The 25,913-nt window shown below is 37.0% G+C and overlaps 1 protein-coding gene across 1 annotated transcript in view; it reads right to left on the reverse strand.

The window, feature by feature from the left end:
• Positions 1 to 25,913, reverse strand: part of CDH7 (cadherin 7) — a 149,857-nt gene that overhangs the window by 40,172 nt on the left and 83,772 nt on the right. The window contains exons 3-4 of the mRNA XM_075213255.1: positions 6,583 to 6,877; positions 4,901 to 5,020 (exon numbers count right to left, since the gene is read on the reverse strand). Of these exons, the coding sequence (XP_075069356.1) occupies positions 4,901 to 5,020; positions 6,583 to 6,877 (415 nt within the window). The remainder of the gene's footprint in view (positions 1 to 4,900; positions 5,021 to 6,582; positions 6,878 to 25,913) is intronic.

Consider the following 25,913-nt stretch of genomic DNA (forward strand, 5'->3'; position numbering starts at 1 on the left):
CTTTCTCAACAGGTAGCATGTAAGTCAGAACAGGACTAGTGGCATGGGAACTAAGTTTGTTTTCATACTAAACAGAGGTACCAACCATTATTGTAACTCGCATATGATTGCTGCGTAAGTTTGCTAAGCAGTACTGTTCAAAAGGTGATCATTGGCCAGTTAAAACCTGGTAATGGTTTGGATAGATGCGCCAATAAGCTGCAGCTGGTAAAGGAAAGCTGTGTGATATTCTTATTTCTAAACTTTGATAAAAGTTTTACAACTGTAATGTTCCTTTTACTATACCGCACTGTAAATTGTATAGCTGCTGAAACTGGAAATTGTGATAGAAATAAAAAAAATACATAATTACATAAAAGCTCAAATTCAGAGTTTTCTAGTGCAGTTGGATGGTTTTGTCTAGCCTCCCCATCAGAGGCATTGGGGGAGGCACATTTTTTTCCATTTCTGCTTTTTCTGTGACCATGTCATTTATTGTACCTCTACAAGCACTCAGATAGAGAGTAATGAAACTCTGCAGCTAGAAATTGGTGTTTTTTTCCCCGGCAAGGTGCTTCTAACTCAGGAATCAGGAGTTTAACAGGCATCCTAAAGTGATGAATTAACAGTTTATTATGAAAAGTTACTTTAAAGTTCATGCAGTTGCAGTCCACTGCACAGCAGTTTAGTAAGTGGGCTCCTAAGTCTTATTTCTCATCACAACATACTGTACCCTGATAAAAATGTGCTTGTTTATTCCTTTCACACAATACATAATACAGTTCAATAAGGTACATAGAAACAAAATAATTTATAATCTATGTACTACACTCATCATCAATTATATTATAATTATTTCATGCTCTGTTACTGGATGTCTTATTTTCAGGACTCTAATAGGTAAAGGTTAATCACTGGCATTCTAGCTATGCTGTAGGTCTTATCATAAGCTACAACTTAAAAAGTTAAAATTAAATGTCTTTTGACCATATACAACAGTGATTCACTTGACATGCAGATGTGAGATCACGCTGCCTAACTATTTAGAAAGATGCTGATATCTGTGTACTCCATGTTTTTGTTAGAATAATTTTCTTTTAATTGCTTTCAATACAATAAAAAGAAGAGTAACAAAAACTATTCATACAAAATAATTTCAGTAATCACATCAAATACTGAATCACAAGTTTATTATCTTTTAACTTTTTATCCCCTATATCTCACTTCAATAATCTCACGCTGGGAAAAAAAATCTCAATCCTGCAGAACTCAGGAAAAAAAAGTTGCACCACGGCACCAGCTCCATACTTTGTTAGGAATGCCTTCCAAGTGGACTGCACAGAGGATATTTTGGGCATTGCAATAACCTCCTATGATATATTGAAAGGCTATATTATTATCAACCATGTGAGTGATAGAAAGAACATAAAATGATACAATTTAATACTTTTTTGCCCAAACATTATTTTATATGGAATTATTTAATGCTGGCTACACAACTGATATCAGACAATCGACTTAATATTGCATGTGGGATGAAAACAACCAAAATGTCTAATAATAAAGTAATTTAAATTGATAGGTTCGATATCAGGCTTTATGGTAAATGCAGCTGAAAGATAACCGCAGATAACCTTCCTCTATTGGCCTGTGTGTGTGGTCATCTTCTGCCTACACTAAATGGTCCAAGTCAAGATGTTTGTGACCAAATTGAACAAATGACAGTATTGTCCAGTGACATTCTGACATCTAACATTTGGCTAACCCACTGATTTCTATATAGAATATGTCAAGACTGTGTCCTGAACACGTGTAACATGCAGTTCTTCTGTTCCACCAGAGGGGCTGCTGCTCTGGAATTTGTGTACCACAACTGTGAACTTTATGGATTTTTTAGTTGCAAGGGGCTAATCTCCTCCTGCATCTGATTTATCTGTGTCTGCCTCCCTGCTTTATATTCCTGACCCTTGCTCTGTCAATTTCTGGTCACTGTTTGTTATTGCTTCTGTACTGCTTGTTTTTCTGATCTCCAGCTTGATCCAGACTTTTATTTCAGTGTCTCACCAGTTTGTTCCTGTTTTCCTGTATCTCATCAGATTCTTGATCCTGACTGCTTTCTATTTGACTGGATTACTTCACCACTGCACCTTATAGCTTTTTGCCCTGTAAGCCTGCCACTCCATATCATGATTTTAAGTTGAGTTTACCAGTTGAGTTTACCTGCACTTCAGTGATTTTGACTTAAATGTTCTCATGGCTGTTAAAATGTTTATATTATACCAGGGGTGGTTTGCTGTGTGCTATATTTTGTTGCTCTCCAGCCTAAAGGCTCTGCTATGTATACATCACAGGGAATAATCATAATAAACTTTACATCTATTTCACCTAATTTTGATTCTTGCTTGAACTGCTGCAGAAAAACACAATGTGATTCATAACAGTTTTCCTATATCCGTACAGTAGAAAAATACATGAATACATATATTCAAAACATGACAGTGTACCATTCAGTACATTTCAGTACCTTAAAGGGATTACCTAATTTAGGACATCTCTCTCACCTCCTGATATCCCTTCTATTCCCATTACCTTAAGTTGAAAGCCACAGGGACCAATATCATTCGTGAGCTCATTGCGAAAGACTCAATTTGTACAGTCCTCCATCAAAAGAGCTGAAAAGATTGCTTTCATTTAGATGTTTTGAAGAAGGCTGGATTTATTGAGCTCTCCAGGCTTCAAGCAGCAACAAGATATTAGGTATGTGCTCTCCTAGTTACCATTGGATTAAACTTCAGGTAATTTTAGTGTATAGTCATAGATCCATGCCATTAAAGCAACTTGGAGAACTTTGAATCCAAACTTCGCTATATCAGTAATCACAACTTTGTCCAATCAGCTTCTCTTTGACAACCCCATACAGTGACATTTGTATAATATTCTATAGGCTCTTATATCTAGATATGTATGAATCATTTTAAAATTGTTTCACTATGTGTGTGTGTGTGTATGTATGTTAGGGAATTTAGACTGTAAGCTCTAGTGGGGCAGGGACTGATGTGAGTTCTCTGTACAGCGCTGCGGAATTAGAGGCGCTATATAAATAAATGATGGTGATGATGTTATTCATTAGTAATCAATAATCAGAAATCACTGTGAAATTCACTATTTTCTATTTCTATAATTCTGCCATTTCTCTCCAATTCACCAGATCCTAATGCTGATTCAGCAAAACATACTTCTTGTCAGCCATCTTACAGTCTCTGGAACAGTCGGTGCATTGTAATAAATACTTTGGTTGATATCACAAAATATTGCCTGGGAATTTGTACACATATTTAACTATTGGTGCTAATGAAAAGTACAAGAAGAAATGTGGCTTTACACCAGGCGGTGCGTTACAAAAAGCACTCAGATTGATATTGCATTGCATTGACTGGGTGTATAAACAGGTATGTCGAAGTCAGATAATTGGATGTAGTCATTTCAAATAATATCAAACAACTTGATATGTCTTTGTCTGAAAATTATGCGTATAGCACGCTAGAGGAGGGTATTCAGCTACAACACGTGGGAATCATTGTTGTTTTTACATTTACACACATACCCACGAACATGCACATTTGTAATTAGTACACATTAATAGTAGTTGCAACACATAGTTATTTATGTTGAAATGTAGCAATGTTTACGGCTAATATTAAAAGTTATATATATGTTAGTGAAATCAAAGGTTCAGGTTCAGGAAACATGTCATGTCTAATATCGGTTCATTTGCCGAAGAAATCGCACATTGCATACTCTAGTTATCGATGATAGGGAATACATTTTTAAATTGATACTGTCTGTGTAGTGTAAATAGACTAGTTTAAACTGGATTCTTGGCGGGAAAATCGGAGTGCATCTGCTGGAGAGCTGACCTCCACCTTTGGATATTTTCGTTTGAACTGGCCTATGACCTGCATTACAGTGGACCCTCCTGAAGCCTGGACCTATAGAAGCAAGCCACATCATCTGTATTGTTTTACTGTATTCACTGACTGTATATAAGCAGGGGCTCTGGACCCAGTGGACAGTCTACTTGACCACAGCCTTCAGACCTAAATGACTGTACACTGGATCCAGGGCGCCTGCGATAAGTAACAACTGTACTTATTTTATTCTGATTGTTAGTCTGCTACATTTTGGCTACTAAATCACATTGTGCTTTGGAACCACATTACGGCAATCGACAATCGTTATTGGATAGCAACTAAACGTGCATAACAGGTATATAGCTAATAGAGTTAATGAAAAGTGCAGTAGGACATTTTGTTTTTAGAACTAGATAGAAAGGAAGGAGGTTGTGCAGGTAATGTAATTTGTACAAGATCATTTTTTTCTTATAGTTCTCTTGTACTCCAATAGATTGTGGCAATAGGACTAACTAGCTGGAGTGTATGGAGAAGAAGAAAATACTGTTTTACCATTCAGACAGCTAATTACCAAATACACCATGCACAAAAGTGGAAAATATTCTGAGTCACTGCTGGTTACAGCTCACATCATGAATCACAGGGATCATACACAGACATTTCTCCTGGTGCAATCAAGGAAGAATGTGTTCATGGGGTAGGAGTTCCCAAATATTGGGGTCGAGGGGAAAGATGAATTTTGTCTAAAGCCATACAACCTTTTTTTGACATAAAATGTGGATCTGTCTTTAGATAATTAAATATGATACATCCTTTAAACAACCCATACAGAAATAACAGTTCAAAAATAGACAAATCATAAAATATTACCTGTTACATGTGAGATTAAATAGTGAAGGTTTAATCAACAATTAAAGTTATATTTGATAATATAAAAAAGTGCATGTAATATGCCTTGTTTAATAAGGCGAATACTTTGGTTGCTTGAAATTAGATTCCTATCTGCTTACCTGTCTTTGGCTCCACAGAAAAATACGGTTGACCTTGAAGAATGCTATAGACAACTCGAGCACTATTTCCATAAGTGGGATCATCTGCATCTGTTGCTTTTACTTGCAGCACTGATGTTCCTTAATAAAATGGTATTGGCTTTCAGTTAAGCAGATTTCAACCTACAGCAGTACATTGTGAAACATTTATAATATTGTAATTCTAGAAACATTACTGTGGCAGAGATGTACACATTATTTTTTACGTATGTTCTCTACATAAAAACAAATAGTCGAAACACCTTAAAAATATTTTCTTTTTTTTATATTTAGAAAAATAAAATCAAACATAAGGCATATAATTATAACAACTATATTTGTGTGATTAAAAACCTTACTTTTATAAAAAGTAAAAACTGACATGAGATGTTTAGCTGAAAATGCCAGGTTTGAAATGAAACCGGCATCTACTTAATGCAAGCAGACATTTTGTGCACTGAATATATATTTTTAAGACTCCAGCCCGTTAATTCACTTATTCCTGGTTATATCACTGATCCATATACCTCAGAGATGTCACTCATTTCTAGTAAATTGATAGGTTCCACTCTTATGAATACAAAATAGATACCTACAATGTATGCTGCTAAAGTAGCTAAATGTTCTTTTTAAGGGTATTTATTTTTTGTGTGGTATGCTTTCATGAGTCCATCAAGTGAGGCAAATAAAGCAACTCTAACATATGAAGCATAATTATGTTCGTAAAAAAAACAGTTCTACGCTAAAATGTATGAAAAACGTAGTTCAGTAGGTTTAATCTAAATTCAGCTATAGCAAAATACATTAAGCAACATTTTCAATTTCTACAAAGACAATGAAAATACTTTTAGCCTGGCATAAAAATATGTAGAAATTCCCAACATTGGTTTTAATAGCAGCTAGTATTAGTGTGCAGTCATACCTCAGCAAATGGCTTCAGGGCAAACTGGAGAACTTTGACTACAAACATCACTTTGTGGGACATCTTTTCTTTGAAAACCCAACACAGAAACAGTTTGTATTCAACATTCTCCAGGCTGTCATACTTAGAGAATCCATTGTATGGGATCTCAGCAGTTTTTATACGTTAAGATAGGATATCACAAATGTAACAGGAAAATGCAAAGAAAAAAAAATGATTTATAATCATACACAGTGTTGATAATCATAACAAAGTAACTACACTATAAGCATAGCAATGTGAATGTATCATGCTTTGATTAATTGGATTGGACCTTCCTAAACAAAAAAAAATTGCTCAAGAATGTCAGCCTGGATATGAGCAAATTACTAATGAATTAATGTTCAAATCTGATGCTATGATTTCAGATAAAGTATTGGGTGAATCCTTGGCAATGACAGGAGGTGATTGGGTGGTTTGATAATTTTTCCTTTCATAAATAAGTTGTTTTGTTTGTTTATATGCAAGTAATTTAATTGTCCAGCTTTGGAGGAAAGGTGGGAGTAGATATCACAGCCTAAAATATACTTTTAAACCCCTTTTTTAATGTATTTAGTAGTGTATGCAATTGTATTTTTTTGTTCTGCATTACTTTTATTATTGTATTTCTTTAGCCATCTCATGCAGTTTTAGGTTACAGTCCATTAAATCTATTTACATTTATTAATGTACTTAATAAAGTATAAAAGTGTTTCTTTCTTACCAACAGGTGACATTTCAGGAATACCAGCAGTATAAGGCCCATCCAGAAATTTTGGCTCATTGTCATTTATGTCTTGTACTTTAATGACAAACTCAGATTCTGGCTCGACTGGTTTATTTGTTTGTCTGTCAATGGCTTGTGCCCGCAATGTGTAGTAAGCTTGTTCCTCACGATCCAACCTTTTGGAAGCATGGATATCCCCAGTATTTTCATCAATATTGAAGATGGAACCAGCCCCTTCCCCTGTCAAGACATATTTGATGACACTATCTCCTGAGTCGACATCAGAGTGAAGCTGTTGAAAAATGATAAAAGTTAATGTTGAGTTAAAAAACTGACATTGTTCTAAAAAAAAAATCTGCAAAAGTTTCTTGTTCACTGTAAAATGAAAATCTGTCAGCTGCTTTAGAAAGCAAAGTGATTTTTATATCTCTCAATAAACAACTTGAATGCCCTATGTATTTCATACTGTGCTCAAAAACATATTTTTATTTTAGACTTTGAAGCATTCTAGCGTACATTATGTGGAGGATATGAATTGTAAATACTTTAGAATTTATTTCCTATAGTGGCATTTTGGTTACTAAAGAGCATCTTGAATATAGTAATTTATGGTATTTGCAAAACAAATGTGAGCTGTTTTTAGGTATGATCTAGCACCGTTTTCTTTGCAAGCTGCATGCATCTTTATTTTGGCTGTATAACCTGTGCAGGGTAACAGTTTGCATCCCAATGGGAATTTCATTTGTTACTGTACACCAAAGAGACAACAGAACCTTTCATAAACGCAGGAGCATGGAATATATCTTTGAATTTGCTTAGTTGTAAACTAGTTAAGGGAGAGATACAGTATTATGAGGAAAACAAAGCAAAAACAAAAAAACATGCTGTTATGCTCTGTTCTATTAAATATAAAGTAATTACTTGCAATCAATGTTACAAAAATAAAATGTCAAGTCAATATTTTTCTCTTTGTAGTATTGATTTGGAATCTCTGTGCATGCAGGCCGATTGAGCCTAAAAGGAGTTTTGCACAGCAGTTAGGTTGCCCATACACAGGCCAATCCTACCACTCTGCATGAGAGTCGAGTTACAAGACCATCTTTCAATTCAGCCCTGTAAGTGACTGGGCAACTTTGACAAATTTCATCCATTCAGTTTTTGAACCAAATGGCCAAGTCACGCCTTTTTGCAACATTTTTTTGCCATTTCTCTGAAAATTATCATTTTGCTTGCAATATAATTATTAAATGGCATTATAGATCTTCTGGGTCCTCACAAGAGCCAATTGCCAAATATAAGCTGCAAGATATTAGTGTCTGTGGCCAGCTTTAGATCTCTGATAGCATTATCTTTTGCACCAGTCATTTAAAATGTCTCAGACCAACAATGATATTTTTCTGTAGCTGATTAATTAGGCTGGTACAGAACACACTATTTTTCGGCACAGTGAAACATGACAAGTTATAGAGAAGGAAAATAATTCACTGATAACAGAATCCACTAAATAGCTGGATATATTGGAACACTACAATTGTCAGAACTGAAAGGTATGTGTACATTTTTATTGACACAATATATTCCCCCTAAAGTCTTGTTTAAATATAGATTATTTAAAATGCATAAAATGAAGACAGTACCCCATTATATTTGGGATAATAAATAGGATGGTACATAGATTAGAAAATAGTCAAACTAGAGAACAACTAGGGGCTAGATTTACTAAGCTGCGGGTTTGAAAAAGTGGGGATGTTGCCTATAGCAACCAATCAGATTCTAGCTTTCATTTATTCTGTACCTTCTACAAAATGACAGCTAGAATCTGATTGGTTGCTATAGGCAACATCCCCACTTTTTCCAAACCCGCAGTTTAGTAAATCTAGCCCTAGATGTCAAAATGTGTTTGTAGCTTCAAAGAGCAAAATGCAAGTGCAATTAACAACACATTGTGCATTGTGCTAAATAGAATTAACAAATTAATTGAAAGGATTGAAAGACAGACTGGATAAACTAAACTCAGACCGCAATCTTGTTCTTGATGGGATGCACCCAAATTGTCTTTTTAAAACAAGATGTGTTCAATTATACCAAGAACATTTTTTTAGTCTTCAAAAGCATAAGATTTGCAGAAAGTAAGTGAGCAACTCAGGCTGAGAATTATACATCAGTAACCATGGCATCTAATGTCAGGTAGCTTGCTCTCTGGAATATATTGTGGTTAAAAAGAACTAGAATAGCGGAACATGTTTCACAAGGCAGTGATCTTGCTAAACTATTCATAAGTTATTATTAAGAATATGTAGATTTTTTAAAAAGGAGTTCCTAAAAGCTGTACATACATTCTCTTTAGATTGTGTATACTTATTTTATACCAAATCTGATAAGACATAGAAACATACAAGATACACTATTAGTATTTAAAAGAACAGTTTTTACCTGTTTTGAAAAATACAAATATTGTGACACTGCCTATCAGTAATCTTAGCTCAATTTGTTCACCAATCATTGGCTATAGAACCAATGTCCTTATAAATACTGTACAATATGAATTATATTATATTTATTCAAATCGTTATTGTACCAGATAACACAAGAAAAGATTTGGAGCTTGAAAGCTATGGATATTTTTTTTTTTTCATTTTTCATTACAATTTGACACTTGATAGGCTATGGCTCAAGTTTACTAAGTGCAAGAGTTCTGCAATCCCCAAAAACAAATATCTAAGAAATAGGTGAGTAAATTTGCAATACATCACCAGAACCACAAACAGATAAGTGGACTTTGCATATTTAATACCTTTTTATTTAGAAAAAAAAATCATACACTCATTTAAAACATAATGATCATAATACATTACATAACGGAAATATAGAAAATGTTTGTATAACTCAAGTACCATAAAACATTGCTAGATTTGAAATAAAATGCTGGGTAAACAAATCCACCTGTACTTACTGTATGTCTTAACAATTTGCACTAAATGTTAATATAAATCAAAGTTATTGTCCATTAGGCTAGGTAGACACTGGATAATTTTCCGACCGATGTGTTATCTACAATGACTTTACCTTCGACCGAAGGTCCGATCACTAGGACAATTAATGTGTACACACTAGTCACATTTTAGATGATTAACGCAAGGCCAACCATCCGGGCAGCGACTTCTCACAGCCATATTGTCGTGAGCAGAGATTAGAATTCTGTACATGCTGAAAATACTTTTGAGGTCCATGTAACGATATCCCCAAGAAATTTAAATAAAGGGCAGAGCATGTTCAATAGTAGCCAAACCAAACCTGATAAAAAAGTGAAGGTAACATGTTTTCTTCATACATTAGTTTTCACTTGTACAGTGTATGTTCGACAAACATGAGGTAATTATACACGAATGGCCTTCACCCACAATGCTCCATTTTTCATAGAAACCACCACTGATTGCTCCACAACTGAAATGAACGCCCAGTCTGATTATATAAAATTACAGAGGAGCCTGTCTGGCTCCGAGGGACGTTAGAAGATGCCGGATGAGGAACAGGTGTCGTGGGGGTGCGAGAAGAAGAGAAAAAAAAAATTGTAGAAATAGAGGTGGGGGATGTAGAAAACGAAGAAATACAATTAACAGGCGTGAAAAGAGCAAAGGCAATGAGCACGAGAGAGGTGGAGATGGTGGTAAAAGTACTAGACCCGTATGACTATGACTACCCATGACTACCAAAAGTGAAAATACCGAAGAATTAATACCAGAAAGTATCTAATAATGCAGAAATTACTAAACAAAATTAAGGAGAAACTTGGAAAGAAAAGACATAAATTTCAAGTGCAAAAGCGTTGGTCAGACCTGAAAAAGAAAGAAGAATGGAGACTGATGCAAATCCAAAGAAACTTTTAAAAAACTGAGTTTGACATGTTATGCAATTGTTTGAAGGACTTGTTAGTGAATTTGTAATTTGTAGATGAACGACTGACAATAGTATATATTATATTGAAAATGTTGTATTATTTCCAGAAAGGAGAATGCACAATGACATGTGCTGTGTAAGTACTGAAAATTTTAATGCTGAACACATACTTATTAAAGCAGAAAAATAGTTACCGAATTCAAAGAAAAAAAACATGTAAAAGGTATTTGAAGTCACATGTGGATACTGTAAAATGTGTTGGGGAGAAATGTATAATGTTATAATTTCCAAAATGGCACCTGTTTTACAAAACCGATGGAGGTAATGGTCATCTTTGCAGAGATGCAACAAGAGGAACCACAACATAAACTTATTATGAGCAGCGTAAAAGGTGAGCAAATGGACTTTACTTGGTGTTGGAGAAGAACTTTACTTTATTAAAGATATAGGAGTTAAATGCTAAACATATTTTTTGCATTTCTCATAGATACCATTATCATATCGGACCAAAGATCTGAGGGAGAAAAGAATGTTGGTAGTCCTTTGAAGAGTGTGGTCAAGAAGGTGGGAAAGCTTGAAGAAAAGTTTAAAGAATTAAGGACAAACATAAGTAAAAATAAAATCCAAAAAACTAGAAAAAAAACTTCATGGAGATGTTTCAGATTTTTTTCAGAAAGTTATGCCACAAAGCACTAGCCACTTTAACCATTAAAAAGCCCAATGTTATACTGCTAATATAAATATGTCAAAACTTTATATTTTTCAACTGTTAATTTTGTCTACAGAATTCAACAGCAAATCTATTGTATTTACAATGTGCGGTTTATTCTGTGTATTTTACAAATATAGGCATTAACAAGTAAATACAGGTTTAATTATAAAACATGTTGAATGTACATGTAAAGGGTTACAGAACACAGGTGCAAGATGCATTGCCATTTACACAGGTGTACTAATATTCAACCAGACATATATAAAATACACATCTATAGGAAACACAAAAATATGTTATATACAAAAATGTATATAATTACGCAGGCAGACAAAATTAGTACACATATTTTACATAATGTGTATTGAGTGTACAATAAAGTGAAAAATAGCTATAATTATGGAGGTAGATATAAGCAATACACAATACACTTACAAAGGTTTATAATTAAAATGGCAGACATATGCTGTACGCATTAATCTAACAGACACCTTCTATTGCTTTACCGTTAGAAGGAGTCACAGCTTGAGGAACTATTGGCTCGTGGATCGATCGGAAACTTATACACACTACATGATGGTTGGGTGGATTAGTTGGAAAATATTAAACAGTACGACCAACCAAATGAGCCGACAATCGACACTTTGGAATGACTTATGACCATCGTGACACTATACAAACTAACCAGACTGCTGACCAAACAGTTGCATGTCAGCTGATTTGCTTGATTATTGGATGAAAATGCTCCAGTGTGTACCCAGCCTTAGTCATGTGACAGCCACCATAGTTTCTCACTTTATATACCTCTAATCTGGTTCTTAAATAATGAGTTGGATTTCATAGAAATTATGTCAATTTATTTGTCTTCTCTACCCGGGTAGTATTGTGATAAATTATAAATGCAGATTTAGCCAGCAGTGTTGATTCAGTCTTAACTTATAAAATTTTTCTGTTTGAGATCCTTCTATTTTCAGCAAAAAATTATTTACAGGTAAGGTCCCGCTAAATCTATATTTTCCCAAGATTTATACACATATTCATTAGCCAGACTTATTACTGTCCCAGAGAACATGACCAATTCACTTAAACAATGGAGCTTCATAGACACCCGTATTTTTTTACCAAATAGCTGGACTCAACAGTAGACTGCGACTGCACTTCTCCATGTGTGCCAAGGCTAAGCCGATGGCTGCAGACCGCTGGATATTCATGGCATCTACATCTCTCCTAATTCCCTTTGCACAGGGGTTTCTTGATGATTTCTCCCCTCTCCCTCTCTGCACAGAAGTCTGTCCACAACTCATATTGATGTTAGTATTGAGAAGTCATAAACAATGGTTTGTGTTGGTAGCAAACACAGTCTGTCAAACAAGACAGATGGTCCCAGACTTAATCAGCAGTGTAATATACCGGTCTTGTGCGTTTCATTGCCAGATTTCCCCATAGACATGTCTCTGAGGATTTATACTAACATTTAGTTAAGGAATTAAAACTCTAAACAGAAATACCTTCTCAAGTGATGCCATTCCAACTTCACTCCAAATACAAATAAATCAAATAAAACTATATAAGGCACAGCACTTTACTATGCTATAGTATGTTCAAGTTCATTAAAAAGTGCATTCTTGAAAATATCACTCCTCCATGGTAAGTCTTCTTGTGATGATACAAAGTTTCCAAACTCTTTGATGTTTGATACACAAAAAGAAAAAAAATAAATACTGTAATAAATTGATACAATTTCACTACATACAAATCTATTATTATTATTATCGTAGATTTGTAAGGCGCCACAGTGCTCCACAGTGTTGGGAAAACAGGACATACGTAAAACAAAGACATACAAGGCAGACAAAATAAATGCAGACATCAAAGGGTATGGAGTACCTTGCCCATTAGAGGGCTTACATTCTAAGTGGAAAAGGGCACAGCTGAAACAAGAGGTGCGAGTGAGGCTTAGAGTGAAGATTGGGACAGTTGTGAGTGTGTATCAGTGTGAATAGTATCATCAAGGATAAGGTAAACTTTATAAAAAAGATGTTTTTTTAGAGAACTAGGGAACGTCTAAAGATTTGAAAGCTGCGGGAAAGCCTGATTGGGCGTGATAGGAATGATAGAGAATTCCTTAAGTGTGGAGCAGCACAGGAGAAGTCTTGTAGGCGTGAGTAAGAGATGATTACCAGAGACGAGACAAGGCACAGGTCAGAGGTAGATCTAAGAGAGCGGAAGGGTGACTCTTTTGATATGAGATTTGATATGTATGAAGGGGTAGTGTTGTTGAGGGTTTTTGTAGGTAAGGGTGAGTAATTTGAATTGGATTCTGGAGGACATTGGGAGCCAGTGTAGGGATTTTTAAAGTGGTGCAGCAGATGTGAAGTGATGAGAGAGGAAGATCAGTATTGCAGCAGCATTTAGGATGAATTGAAGTGTGGATATACGGGTATATATAATTAAGTTAAATATTACATTTACTCAAAAACATTAATGTTTTGCCTTGATATATACCCAAATACACTATTTTCTTCCAACACCATCCTCCAAGAGTCTCAGGAATGTCCAGTGCTCAAAAAAAGTTAAAATAAACCCCAATGCATGAGTAAACTGTCAACCTTGTAAAACTAAAAACCCTGTAAGCCTCTGAATATAAATAAAAACATTTTCAAATATGCATACCTCAGTGGGGGTTTAATCCAAGTCCTCTGATAAAACAGTTGTTAAAAGTGGATGGAGTAATGCGCCAGTGGACAATGATGTGCTGACTCAAGATTGCCTGTGACAGTGTCAGCAGGCTTATAATCGGACTACAGACAGTTCTCTATGAAAGGCTTTTCAGATCAACAAAGCGCTACTTTGAAGATGAACTACTTTTCATATGATCTATATGATCAATATTACAACTTTGTTATGCTCTGTTGTTGTTCCGTTTGCTGGAAGGTTCTTTCTACAGCTAAAAGTATCTTCTGAGATCATCTTCATTCTAACATCGGATAGCCTACCAACTGTTGAAATCTGTATTGCAATTAACACAGTGAGAACCTGTGTTTTATATAAGGTTGTGGACAGCTTATTAATTGCTGAACTTTCTTATTTACAGCCAACACACAGAGAACTTGTGTCCTATGCAAAGGTATGGACTAACCCAGGGTTTCCCAAACCCAGTCCTCAGGGCTCCCCAACAGTGCAGGTTTTCTGGATCACATGTGACATAATTAGGACCACCTGTGGATCTGTTACAATGTGTCAGTCAGTAATGAATACACCTGTGCTCCAGCAAGGAGATATGGAAATCCTACACTGTTGGGGAGCCCTGAGGACTGGGTTTGGAAAACCCTGGACTAACCAATCAGTTAATAGTAAATCTATAGTGTCCAGTTGCTATCTGTTCAATGGGTTATTTCCATGGGGGGCCAAATTACATTTATGTATTTATGCTATAAATGATTGGTGTGATAAGTGATATTGTATCTGAGCGCAATTTATTTATGTCAGATTCACTTATAGCGATATAATTAATTACTAATTTTAATTTATTTTGAAAAAATTTAATTATCTAAACGTGGAATGCATTTCAGATATCTATATTATTCTATACTTATATAGTCTGATGTTAAACTGTATTCTTACATGGAAATATGTAGATTATACAATGTAGTCTGACTGCTCAGCCCAAGTGTCCAAAACTTATCGTAAAATCTCATACACAAAGTTTATATCATTGTTTAGAGTCAAATGTTATTTTCGTTTGTAGCTTTGTATAGTCATATAACCCCTCCTCAAGATTATCAGCCACATCATATCCTCTCTCATGTTCTTTTCTCTCAAATGCATCCTTGCTCTTGATTTACCTGCTTTGATAAAAGGTAAATTGCATCAAATTAAGACGTCTTTTACTTTCATTAGTGTAGGGTTAACTTAGAAAATATATACTATGGTGGCGTGCTTGATAAGGGGTGCCAGTGGTGGGTGTTGAAGAGGGACAAAAACACAAAAGTTCTGTCACTATCTCTTGCTAATATATTTCTACAGCATAAACACAGGTCTGTTTTTACATTTGTGATCCTTTAGTGTTCTATTGCATTTATAAAATATTCACTATGTAAATGTATGGCTGAAAACAATTATTAATTTCAATGGGCAGGCCAATGTTTTGAAGGGTTTTTTTGGCAGTATTTGTCTTTCCCTGCCCAGATTTTAGATTGCTTTTACTAGCTGGCTACAATATTTGGATAACAACAGGATGAATGTAATGCAGTAATAATTATATGCACAGTGGGTGGGTCATGTTTGTTGATAGTGGTTGCATGTCACCCACCTATTACACAGTTACATAATTAATAATTAGTACATTTTAATAAGGATACTGACTAATTAAGTTCAACGTTTCATAAATAGTAATTGCATTGAGGGAAAATAAAACAGTTTCCAAGTTACTCTCACAGGAAGTAAAAACCTTTCCTGATTCAAAAATTGGCAATCAAATAAATGACCTTGATCAATCATCCGCATAATGCCCTCTTCTAATTATAGCTAGATACCATGACATCCAATCATTATTTAAATTCTACTAATTCTGTAAAGTAGCTTTATCACCTCGTGTGGCAAGGAATTCTGTAGTTTGACAACTATTATAGGAAAGAAACCCTTCCTATGTTAACGGTGAAATAACCTATGCAAACACTGGTATTAACCTCAAACATATTCATACATTTTAATTTGGTCATGACTAATGCACCTTTTTCCAAAAATAGACCTAGTTTTTCCTAGTTGTTCTCTGCGTTTAATCAAAGTCTTCAGTTACTGTTATTGTTGAGGTTGCCTGCACCTGAGTTCTCTAAAGCTGCCTTTATCATTTATACTTGAAAAACATGTTGGGATCAGGATTGCGATCATTATCAATCCATTTTCCAGCTTCATTCTGTTACCAGCCTAATTTTCTCTTAAATATTTTGCTGCATCCCTTGTATTTTCATCATGAATACCTTCAAGTATCAACAATTTAAATGCTTTGTTTTCCCTTATTACTACCAATGCTAACTTCTCTAACCATATTGGTTGCACTCTGTTACTGGGAATGTCTTTTCCATACAGTATGCACTTGCAACAGTATTTTCTTACAAATTTGGTGTAATTGCATTTAAGGTTATACTTTCCCAGTCTGCACTAATTGCTTCTATGTGCTGATTTAATGTGCCCTTCTAAAATTCATAATATTTAAGCTCACTTATAAAATGTCTTATTTAATCTCAATTCAAATCTTAAAATGTTGTGATAACTATTCCTTAAATGCACCTTCACCTCTACATTAGATACAGTATGTGCTCTATCATATAGTACCAAGTCCATCAGAGTAGTCCCTCCTATTGGTTTTGACAATCTTGAGAGGCCCACATTTTTCTTTGATCTTTTAGTTATAATTGAATTTTAATGCAATTGCTTATACTAGGTTGGATATAACAAACCACAAATCAGTACTTTTTTTGTGTATTTTTTCTATGTATGCCTACCCATAATGTCTCTACATTTTCATTGTTTTCATAAATATCCTTCCCTTCAAAACACTGCTTGGACATTGCATCTATATTTAACCTTCCTACAGCTAGTATAACACCTCTTCCAGCCTTAAAACCATCTTCTCCACAGCACATCTACACCATAGTTGCCAATTTTCTGACTCTTCCCTCCAGAGGGCAAGTGGCTAGTATCAAGGGGCGCATGGTGTAGCAAATAACGTCAATAGGCGCTATGAATTGCATGATCGAGGGCCCCATCCACTTTGCTAGGAAGGGGGCAATGTGCAGGAGGACAGCCTGCTCTCCCGGCAGTCCGAGAGAGGTACCTGGAATTCAGGAGTATCCAAGACATTCCAGGAGAGTGGACAAATATGTGCTACACTTTCTAGTTCCCAGGTCTGGAGAGCTGGTGATTACAGGCACTGTACTAGCTTCTGGCAGTTGTGTTACAGACACTGTACCTGCTCCTGACTCCAGGCAATTGGTGATTATAGGCAGTCTTCTAATTCCTGCACCAGGCCATTGGTGATTTTAAGTAGAGTGCTAGTTCTTGGCTCCAGGCTGTTAGTTATTGTAGACAATGTACGAGAATGGTTATTCAGAAGTGCATATACAGAACAATATGTACACTTGGTAACAATATCATCAATACATACTGCAGTTTATCTAAGCTATATGGGATATCTAGTCTAAAATGACAGCACTAGTAATTAACTAGAATTAACTAATTATTGAAATATGAGTGTAGTACTACAAACTATTATTACAATAATGTTAGAGTACTAACCACTAGTACTAAACTACATACAATTACAAAGTAATATTAAAAATATATTTAAAAATCAACGGTAGAACAAAAATAAATTGCAAACTTTTACAGAAACGTAGTACAAATAGAAAAAAATGTATTTTTGTTTCCTTTTTCCTTGTGTTGAGCTATGTTCTTTTCAGAACAATTGTAGTTTTCAGACAGTTACCAGAAAAAAAATTTACATAGCTCAGGAACTTCTCTTGAAATTACAATTAGGATGAGGACTCAATTAAGATGTGTGTTTTTAATCTTTACTAATGCATTTTCAGGAGGTTTCAGGAAGAGCTGTACATTATGAGGTATGTCACGAACAGCACTCACCAGAGCCTGTGTGATGCATGTGTGACACTGGGTTAACCAAAATAACAACCACCTGGGGGTAAATGTATCATACTCCGATTTGTACAAGTCGCCGGAAATCGGCGCGTTGACAGCTAAAATTTAAAACGGCGCTGCCTTGTAAAGGGAAACTTCCCTTTACAATTTTAGCTGTCAATTCGCCGATTTCCAGCGACTTGTACAAATTGGAGTATGATACATCTACCCCCTGGTCTTTCTAAAATGATTAAATCCTTCCCTATCTATGCCACACACTAGCTTTGCGGTACTAACTATGCCACAACCAAGGTTTTTTTCTGACAAGAGCTGACACTCTTATTTAAGAAGCCTACGGTTCTCCCTAGCATTAATCTAACACTATTTACCGTAATCAGAGTTCACATAAACCACAATGTTCTCCCCGTTTCAATTATGTAGCGTCCTGACCAAACTGTTATGTGAATTCGTAAGAACACAGAGACTTGAACTTATTAAGTGTAATTTAATATGGAAAATACATCCACAATGCTTAAGATAAAACAGTTAATAAAAAGGCATACAAATATAACGCAATTGTTTCTTATAAAATAAAAAGGATAAAACACAGAATTGATACCTCACATCTAATCAAGTTTCTGGTGCTGGGAGAAGCAGGAAAAATAGGACCCTCTTCAATATCAAATTGACCCCCCAAGAGTGAACACCAACTTACATTTACACTACAGTTTTAAAACCAAGCTGCAGGGCCCACAGCCTCCCCCCTTCCTGTGAGGTCAGAACCAACAGGTCTAAATAATGCAAATTAGGGTTTTATGACTGCTGGAGAAACACTGTTAAATCATGTTTTGTTACCCTGTCCTAACTTTTCACCAGTATGACTTACAAACATGATTTTACCTCCACACCACATGTCATAAGTTTCCCTTCATCGGCATACCACACATGCCTCTGGTAAGTATAATATTGGAGAAAATGATATGATCTTTTCCCGTGACCCTATTCAGCTTGAATCTGTCATTAACATACAACTCTGTCTCTGCAGACAGCATGTCTGAGGCCTCCCAAACATGTGTTAGATTTCATTGTCTTGAAAGAGATATCCTCAAAGACTTTCACATTTGCGACCTGCCATAAATGGTACAAGGTGCTACCATTATATACCAGCCCCCTCTGGGTAGTTTAACATAAACAAAACCCATTGATCTAAACAGCTTCTCTGAGCCATGTCACACTATTTCTAGGAATTAATTCACAAACACAAATTTGCAGATTTATGCCTAAAAATGAGCTTGCACATGACAAGGTCTATAATCTATAATGCTAGAGGCTTCACCCGTTCACTATTGGGGAAAGATACAGGGTTATCATGTCTGTGTACAATATAATTTTCTTTAGCTTCTGTATTTTGGAACTTCACAGATAACAGCTTTCTGGATATGATATCTTATACTTGTATGTAGCAATTGTCCTAGGTTAGTCATCCAGAATACACACATGGTAATGCATTTTTTTCCAAGTTATAGTAAAGGGTCATATAAAACTAGTTTTGTTTTAGGGAGAGTAATGCATTTTTACTAGCATATAGAGTTAAACGTGGAAACAAGAGTGAAATAAATAGGACTGAAAATGACAAACTTATTTTAAAATAATCCAGGGCAGTATTTTTGCATTTTTCTCCCCTTGTTGTTTCTGAGTTTGAATGTCCTTAATGTATACAAATAATATATTTCCTTTTAAATATTGTGTGTTTCCCTTATTTTAGGGTGCTCTCCAATAGATACTTTAAATACATTTAAAATTTGTCATTGTAAGGGTCAGTGTTTTTACTGCCTAAATTTGGTTTGTTTCCTCTTTGTAAAATTGGAAAATGATAAAAAGTTACAAAAGCTGTCACCCAAAAACTAAATAGTCAATATATAGTCGTTCATAATCTTTCAATGAAAATGAAGGCTTCAGGTATGATTCAGTGCAAGTATTACAGTTAATAGAATAATTTAAAGTGGCATCATTGCTAAGTTTCTTGAAGGTTATTCCTTTTATGTTGGGAAATTTTAAGATCCAACTACTATACATTACCTGTATTTTACATCACATCTCTGGCTAGTGGAAAGAATAATTACTATAATAAAATACTTCTAAGCTGTAAAAGGTGAAGATGTAAACTAGCTAAACTAATAACTGTGACTAATTGTCACTGTATAACACTATAAACTACTGGACCATAACTATTTTAATGCTAGACTGTAACTATTTTTAATGCTTTGCATGACAAGGACATTTAAATTTTAGAAGATTTATTAATATGAAAGATTGCTTAATCTGGCATACAGTCGTTTTATATTTACTAAATAAAAGGTTAAAATATGAACCTTTCAAGTTCAGTTTTGAAGACACTACTACTTATTTGCTAAATGGTTATATGTCCAAACAAAAATTGAGAACTTTCTATGGGCTAGATATTGTTCACCTTCTAGTACTTAAGACTTAAGATGCAGATTCCCCATTTGCTCCATTGCTTCAACATCTGATTTACTATAGCCACGATCAAAAAAACATTGGCTCATCGTTTCCAGAGCCTTACCAATCTTTTCTTCTTCCAAAGTGAAGCAAATCACCCTAAATAGCTGAGAATAAAGCAAACCCTTCGGGGATAGGGGTGAAAACTATTGGCATGGAGAAGAGTATTTTTTTTCTGTGTCTTTCATATTGTTCCGAACTTACCTCTCACCGCCGCTGGTCTGGATGCCGCACTTCCGGATTCGGCGGTCACATGACCGCAACCCAGAGGCGGGGAATTCAAAACCCTGTCTGTATAAAACCTTCACTCTGACACTCGGTGAGTGTCAGAGCAACTTCTCTTGTTCCTGGCTCCTATTTTCTGTGGATTTCTGCTTCCTAGACCCCTGCTGATTCCTGTGTATTGACCACTGCCTGTTTGACCATTCTTCATCTTCAGTCCCAGTGTACCGACCCGGCTTACTGACTGCTCTCCTGTTCAGGTGACCCGTGTACCGACTCGGCTTGATTGCCTTCTGATTCTGTCTGCATTGACTCTCTGTGTACCGACCCGGCCCGTCTTACTACGCTACTCCTGCTCCTACTACGCTGCACTACATCTAAGAGTGAGCCTGAGGACCGCGACCTGCGACTCCTGGCAGCAAAGCCCATTCCGCCTTGAGGCGGTTCTTGGTGAACCCCGGGGAGATCGTTAGACTCCGCACCTCAGGTAAGCCAGCTATATTTAGATTGTAGTATATCCAGTAATCAGTTACACATATAAATAGTTTCCTGGGAGTAAGTGTATCAAGGTCTGACTTTTTCAGCAATTTAAAATCGCGGCAAAAATCGCGGATGATAACCCGCGATTTTAGTCACCAAGTCGCCAAATGTATTAAACTGCGATTTTTACTCTGATCTTAAAAATCGCTGGTCAACTCTGGCGAGTTGTTGCGATGTCAAACACTCCCGTGTTTAGCTAACTCTCCCATGTTTCACTAACTCTCCTGTGTATCCTAACTGCATGATTAGTAAACACATCACTGTCAAAAGTATAAAAACAGATATATGTAAAAAAAAAAAAAATGTGGGGTCCTCCCGCCCGACCACTATTTACCCTAGTGATTTTACCCCCTGATTTTCATGCAACCAGCACTAGGCAAATCAGCCTGGGGTGGGTGGCACTATAGCAGAAGGACACGCGGCAGGGGTCCCCCTGCCATAATGACAACCAACACCAGGCTGTTCAGTGCTTGGCTGGATTCTCTAGGGAGTGGGGTCCGCAGAAAAACCAGCCCAGTGCTGAAAGCACTAGGGCTCATCCTACCCCAGTGGGCTGTGGGTATTAGGGTAATAGCGGCGAAAATAATGTAAAAAAACAAAGAGACGCCATTTTCTTTTGTGGAACTACAAGTCCCAGCCGTGCTAGGGTGCCCTAAACAGTGTGGGCATGCTGATGCTTGTACAACTACAAGCACCAGCATACCCATGGCAGCCAGGGCATGCTGGCACTTGGAGAACCACAAGTGCCATCATGCCCTGACACCCATGGTTGGCTGAGACCTGTAGTATCACAAAACAAAATGTTAAATAAGTCACAACTCCCTGTTTAAAACCACAACATTTTAGCACACATAATAAAACCCCAATAAATACACTAAACACCCTCATTCATACCACATATATTTATTAATAATAAGAAAACCTCAATATACTTACCAATCAGATTTCTTCTTCTTTTGTCAGCAGCATTTAATCCAAAAATGCTTGCAAACCATGTCCCAAAATAAATTTAAATTTCAAATGTCCCTGCTTGTAAATCTCTTCTGTTCTTCTTGGCTAGGAGGGCCCCCTTGTTGTTTGCAGTCTTTTGTTCTTCAGGCCAGGAGGGCCCCCATATTTGTAATCCAGATTGGAACATGCTTGGTTAAAAAAAAAACTATGACAGCTGACGCTAAACAGCTTGTACACTGTACAAGCTCCGATACGCAATGAGTATAACAGAGCCGCAAGCTCTATTTATAGTCTAAGGGATTTTCCCACGCTGTCATGGGGAAATCCCTTAGACCAGTGGTTCCCAAACTTTTGCAGTTCGCGACCCCCTTAGAATCTCCATCATTTTTTTGGGCACCCCTCCAAAATAATTATCAAGCAGTCCCGTTTCATAAGTAGTCAAAAAAACGTAAAAAGTATTTAGGTCAAGACAGAGATACTTATTTAGTTGTATGCAAAAATAATACACATAAATCCAAGGGAAAATAATATTTTTATATATATTTTTTTCAGTTATATTTCTTTCAAAGAATAATTTACAGCTAACACACACTGTGTCCCCTGCATCCACACACTCTGTGCTCCTCTGCATCCACACTCTGCCCCCTCGCTCTGCCCCCTCTGCATCTGCACTCTGCCCCCTCTGCATCCACGCTCTGCATCCATTCTGCCCCCTCTGCATCCACGCTCTGCCCCCTCTGCATCCTTTCTGCCCCCTCTGCATCCTCGCTTTGCCGCCTCTGCATCCGCTCTGTGCCCCCTCGCTCTGCCTCCCCTGCATTGTTTCTTCCCCCTCTGCATCCGTGTTCTGCCCCCTCACTCTGCCCCCTCTGCATCCGCGCTGTTCCCCCTTGCTCTGCCCCTCTGCATCCTTTCTGCCCCCTGGCTCTGCCCCCTATGTATCCCGCAGTGGCCAGGAAGAAAAACAAAAAACAAAAAAAAAACTTACCAATCCTGCAGCGCCCGGGACCCAGCATCCTCTCTCCTGTTGCTTCTCACCGAATATCGTCATCACACCCGGCATTCAGTGAGAATCGAGGAGGGAGGAGGTTGCTGGGTCCTGGGCGCCGCCGGATTGGTAAGTTTTTTTTTGTTTGTTTTTATTCTTCCTGGCCACGGCACCCCTGTGACAGCGCCGCGGCACCCCTGGGAGTTTGGAAACCTAGGCCATAGACTATAAATAGACCTTGTGGCTGTGCGGCTGTGCTAAACTCATTGCATATCAGAGCTTGTACAGTGTACAAACTGTCTAGCGTCATCTGTGATCTATTTTTTTTTTAACCAAGCATGTTTCGGTTTGGATTACAAATATGGGGGTCCTCCTGTCCTGAAGAACAAAAGACTGCAATCAATAAGGGAGGCCTTCTGGCCAGATGAACAGAAGATATTTACAAGCAGGGACATTTGGAATACAAATTATTTTGGACAATTCAAGCAGGGACATTTGGAATACAAATTATTTTGGACATTTCAGGCAGGGACATTTGGAATACAATTTTTTTTGGACATGGTTTACAGGCATTTTCGGATTAAAAGCTGCTGACAACAGATGAAGAATTCAGATTGGTAAGTATATTTGGGTTTTCTTATTTTTAATAAATATATGTGGTATGAATAAGGGTGTTTAGTGTATTTATTGGGATTTTATTATTTTTAATAAAATGTTGTGGTTTTAAAGAGGGTGTTGTGATTTTGTAAACATTTTGCTTTGTGGTACTACAGGTCTCAGCCAGCCATGGGTGTCAGGGCATGTTGGCACTTGTGGTTCTCCAAGTGCCAGCATGCCCTGGCTGCCATGGGTATGCCGGTGCTTGAAGTTATACAAGCATCAGCGTGCCCACACTGTCTATGGTACCTGGGCTGACTGGGACTTGTAGTTCCACAAAACAAAATGGTGTCCATTTGTGTTTTTAACTTTTTATTCACCAATATTACCCTAATCCCACCGTCCTGGGATGTAGGAAGAGCCCTAGTGCTTTCAGCACTGGGCTGGTTATTCCTAGACGGGGGCCCGCTAGTTTTTTCTGCAGACCCCACTCCCTAGGGAACCCAGCCCAGCACTGAAGAGCCTGGGATTGGTTGTCATTATGTCAGGGGGACCCCTGCTGCGTGTCCCTCTGCTATAGTGCCACCCACCCCAGGCTGGTTTGCCTAGTGCTGGTTGAGTGAAAATTGGGGGGACCCCACGAAAATTTCTCTGTGATTTTCACGCAACTAGCAGCAGGCTGGCAGCGCTAGGGTTAATAGTAGTAGGACAGGGAGAACCCATGCTTTTTTTTTTACATTTATCTATTTTTATACTTCTGACAGCTGCCGGACCTCCGACTCTATAGACAGACAGTGTAACATTGATGTGTTTACTAATCACGTAGCTAGGAAGCAGTGTGTTGTATCTAGCTATTTTAAAATAAAACTCAGGAGATGTTTGCTTAATTGCAGCTTCATACATTTGAGACTTGTATAGCTAGAGTGGCAAACAGTTGGGACTTTGATCTCTATTGATTTTGGAAATGGCGATTTTTACACAAACACATCTCTGGCGATTTTACATCAAATCTCACTTTAATACATGTGCGAGATGAAACACCTGTGAGAAAATCACAGGATTTTCAAAATCGGAGCTTGATACATTTACCACCTGAGGGTAAATGTATGAAGCTCCGGGTTCTTCAACACCCGCGAGTTCGGCGTCTTCAGCGCTCAAATTTAAAGCGGCGCTGCCCTGTAAAGGGTTTCCCTTTACAAGGCAGTGCCGCTTTAAATTTAAGTGCTGAAGACGCCGAACTCGCGGGTGTTGAGGAACCCGGAGCTTCATACATTTACCCCCTGGTGTTTGTATATGCGTATTCTGCTTTCGTCTTTTTTCTTTCTTTTTTCTCTTTCCCATTTTCCTTTGGTTGTATCAGCTAATGTTACAGGTCTGATGGGACAACAGACCAGGGGTCTGAGTCATTAAGGAAAGTAAGGCAAAAAAAGGAGTAAGTGTTCTCCGGGACAAACCATGTTACAATGCAAGGGGTGCAAATTAGTTTATTACTTTGCACATAAGTTTAATACTGTTTTTTTTTTTTATCTAGCAAACAAATACTTGATAGTTTTATTTTTAAACTAAAATTTAAAGTTGATTGAGAACATGCCATACTCCAACTAAAAATCTGTCACCACATATTAAATTTACCTCCCCCTCCAATAATGCAACATGGTTTTGCCCAGGTGCAAAGTTGCTCCTCTTTTATGCTTTGCTCTCCTTGAAGACTCCGGCCCTAGATGTCAAATAACAAGACAGCAATCATTTGGATATAATCACAACCTACTGCAGGCTAGTTCTGTTGCTTAGCAAAATGTGGATGCCAGTTTCGAATGTAGCAACCTCAATGCATTGGAATAGATGGCAACCATTTTGACTTTGACTCAGCCCATGGTGGATTCACTACTTTACTTAGCAACTTGTGGATGCCTACCTTATACACGGCAGCCTCAATCTGCATCTGAGTGTCTTCTTGCATATACGCTAACATACTGCTTGTTCATTTGTTCTTTATATGTATGAACACTTAGTTACCTGGCCACTTTTGTTTCTAATGCATTCAATAAGGACTCACACACAAACTGCTAGATAAAACAGGAACAAGACACAAAACACATCCAGGCCAAACGTAAAGCCTGGCAATATTAACCAATAACAAGGCACCACTGGATTGGGCCAGACATAAGGATAACATCTGTACCATCTCCTTTTCTTTTTTTTATTGTGTATTAGAACACAACTAAAAGTCTAGTATCCATGTATAAATTAAGTCTGTCAGGGGTC

This window comes from Mixophyes fleayi, chromosome 5, assembly GCF_038048845.1.
Source record: "Mixophyes fleayi isolate aMixFle1 chromosome 5, aMixFle1.hap1, whole genome shotgun sequence".
NCBI lineage: Eukaryota > Metazoa > Chordata > Amphibia > Anura > Limnodynastidae > Mixophyes > Mixophyes fleayi.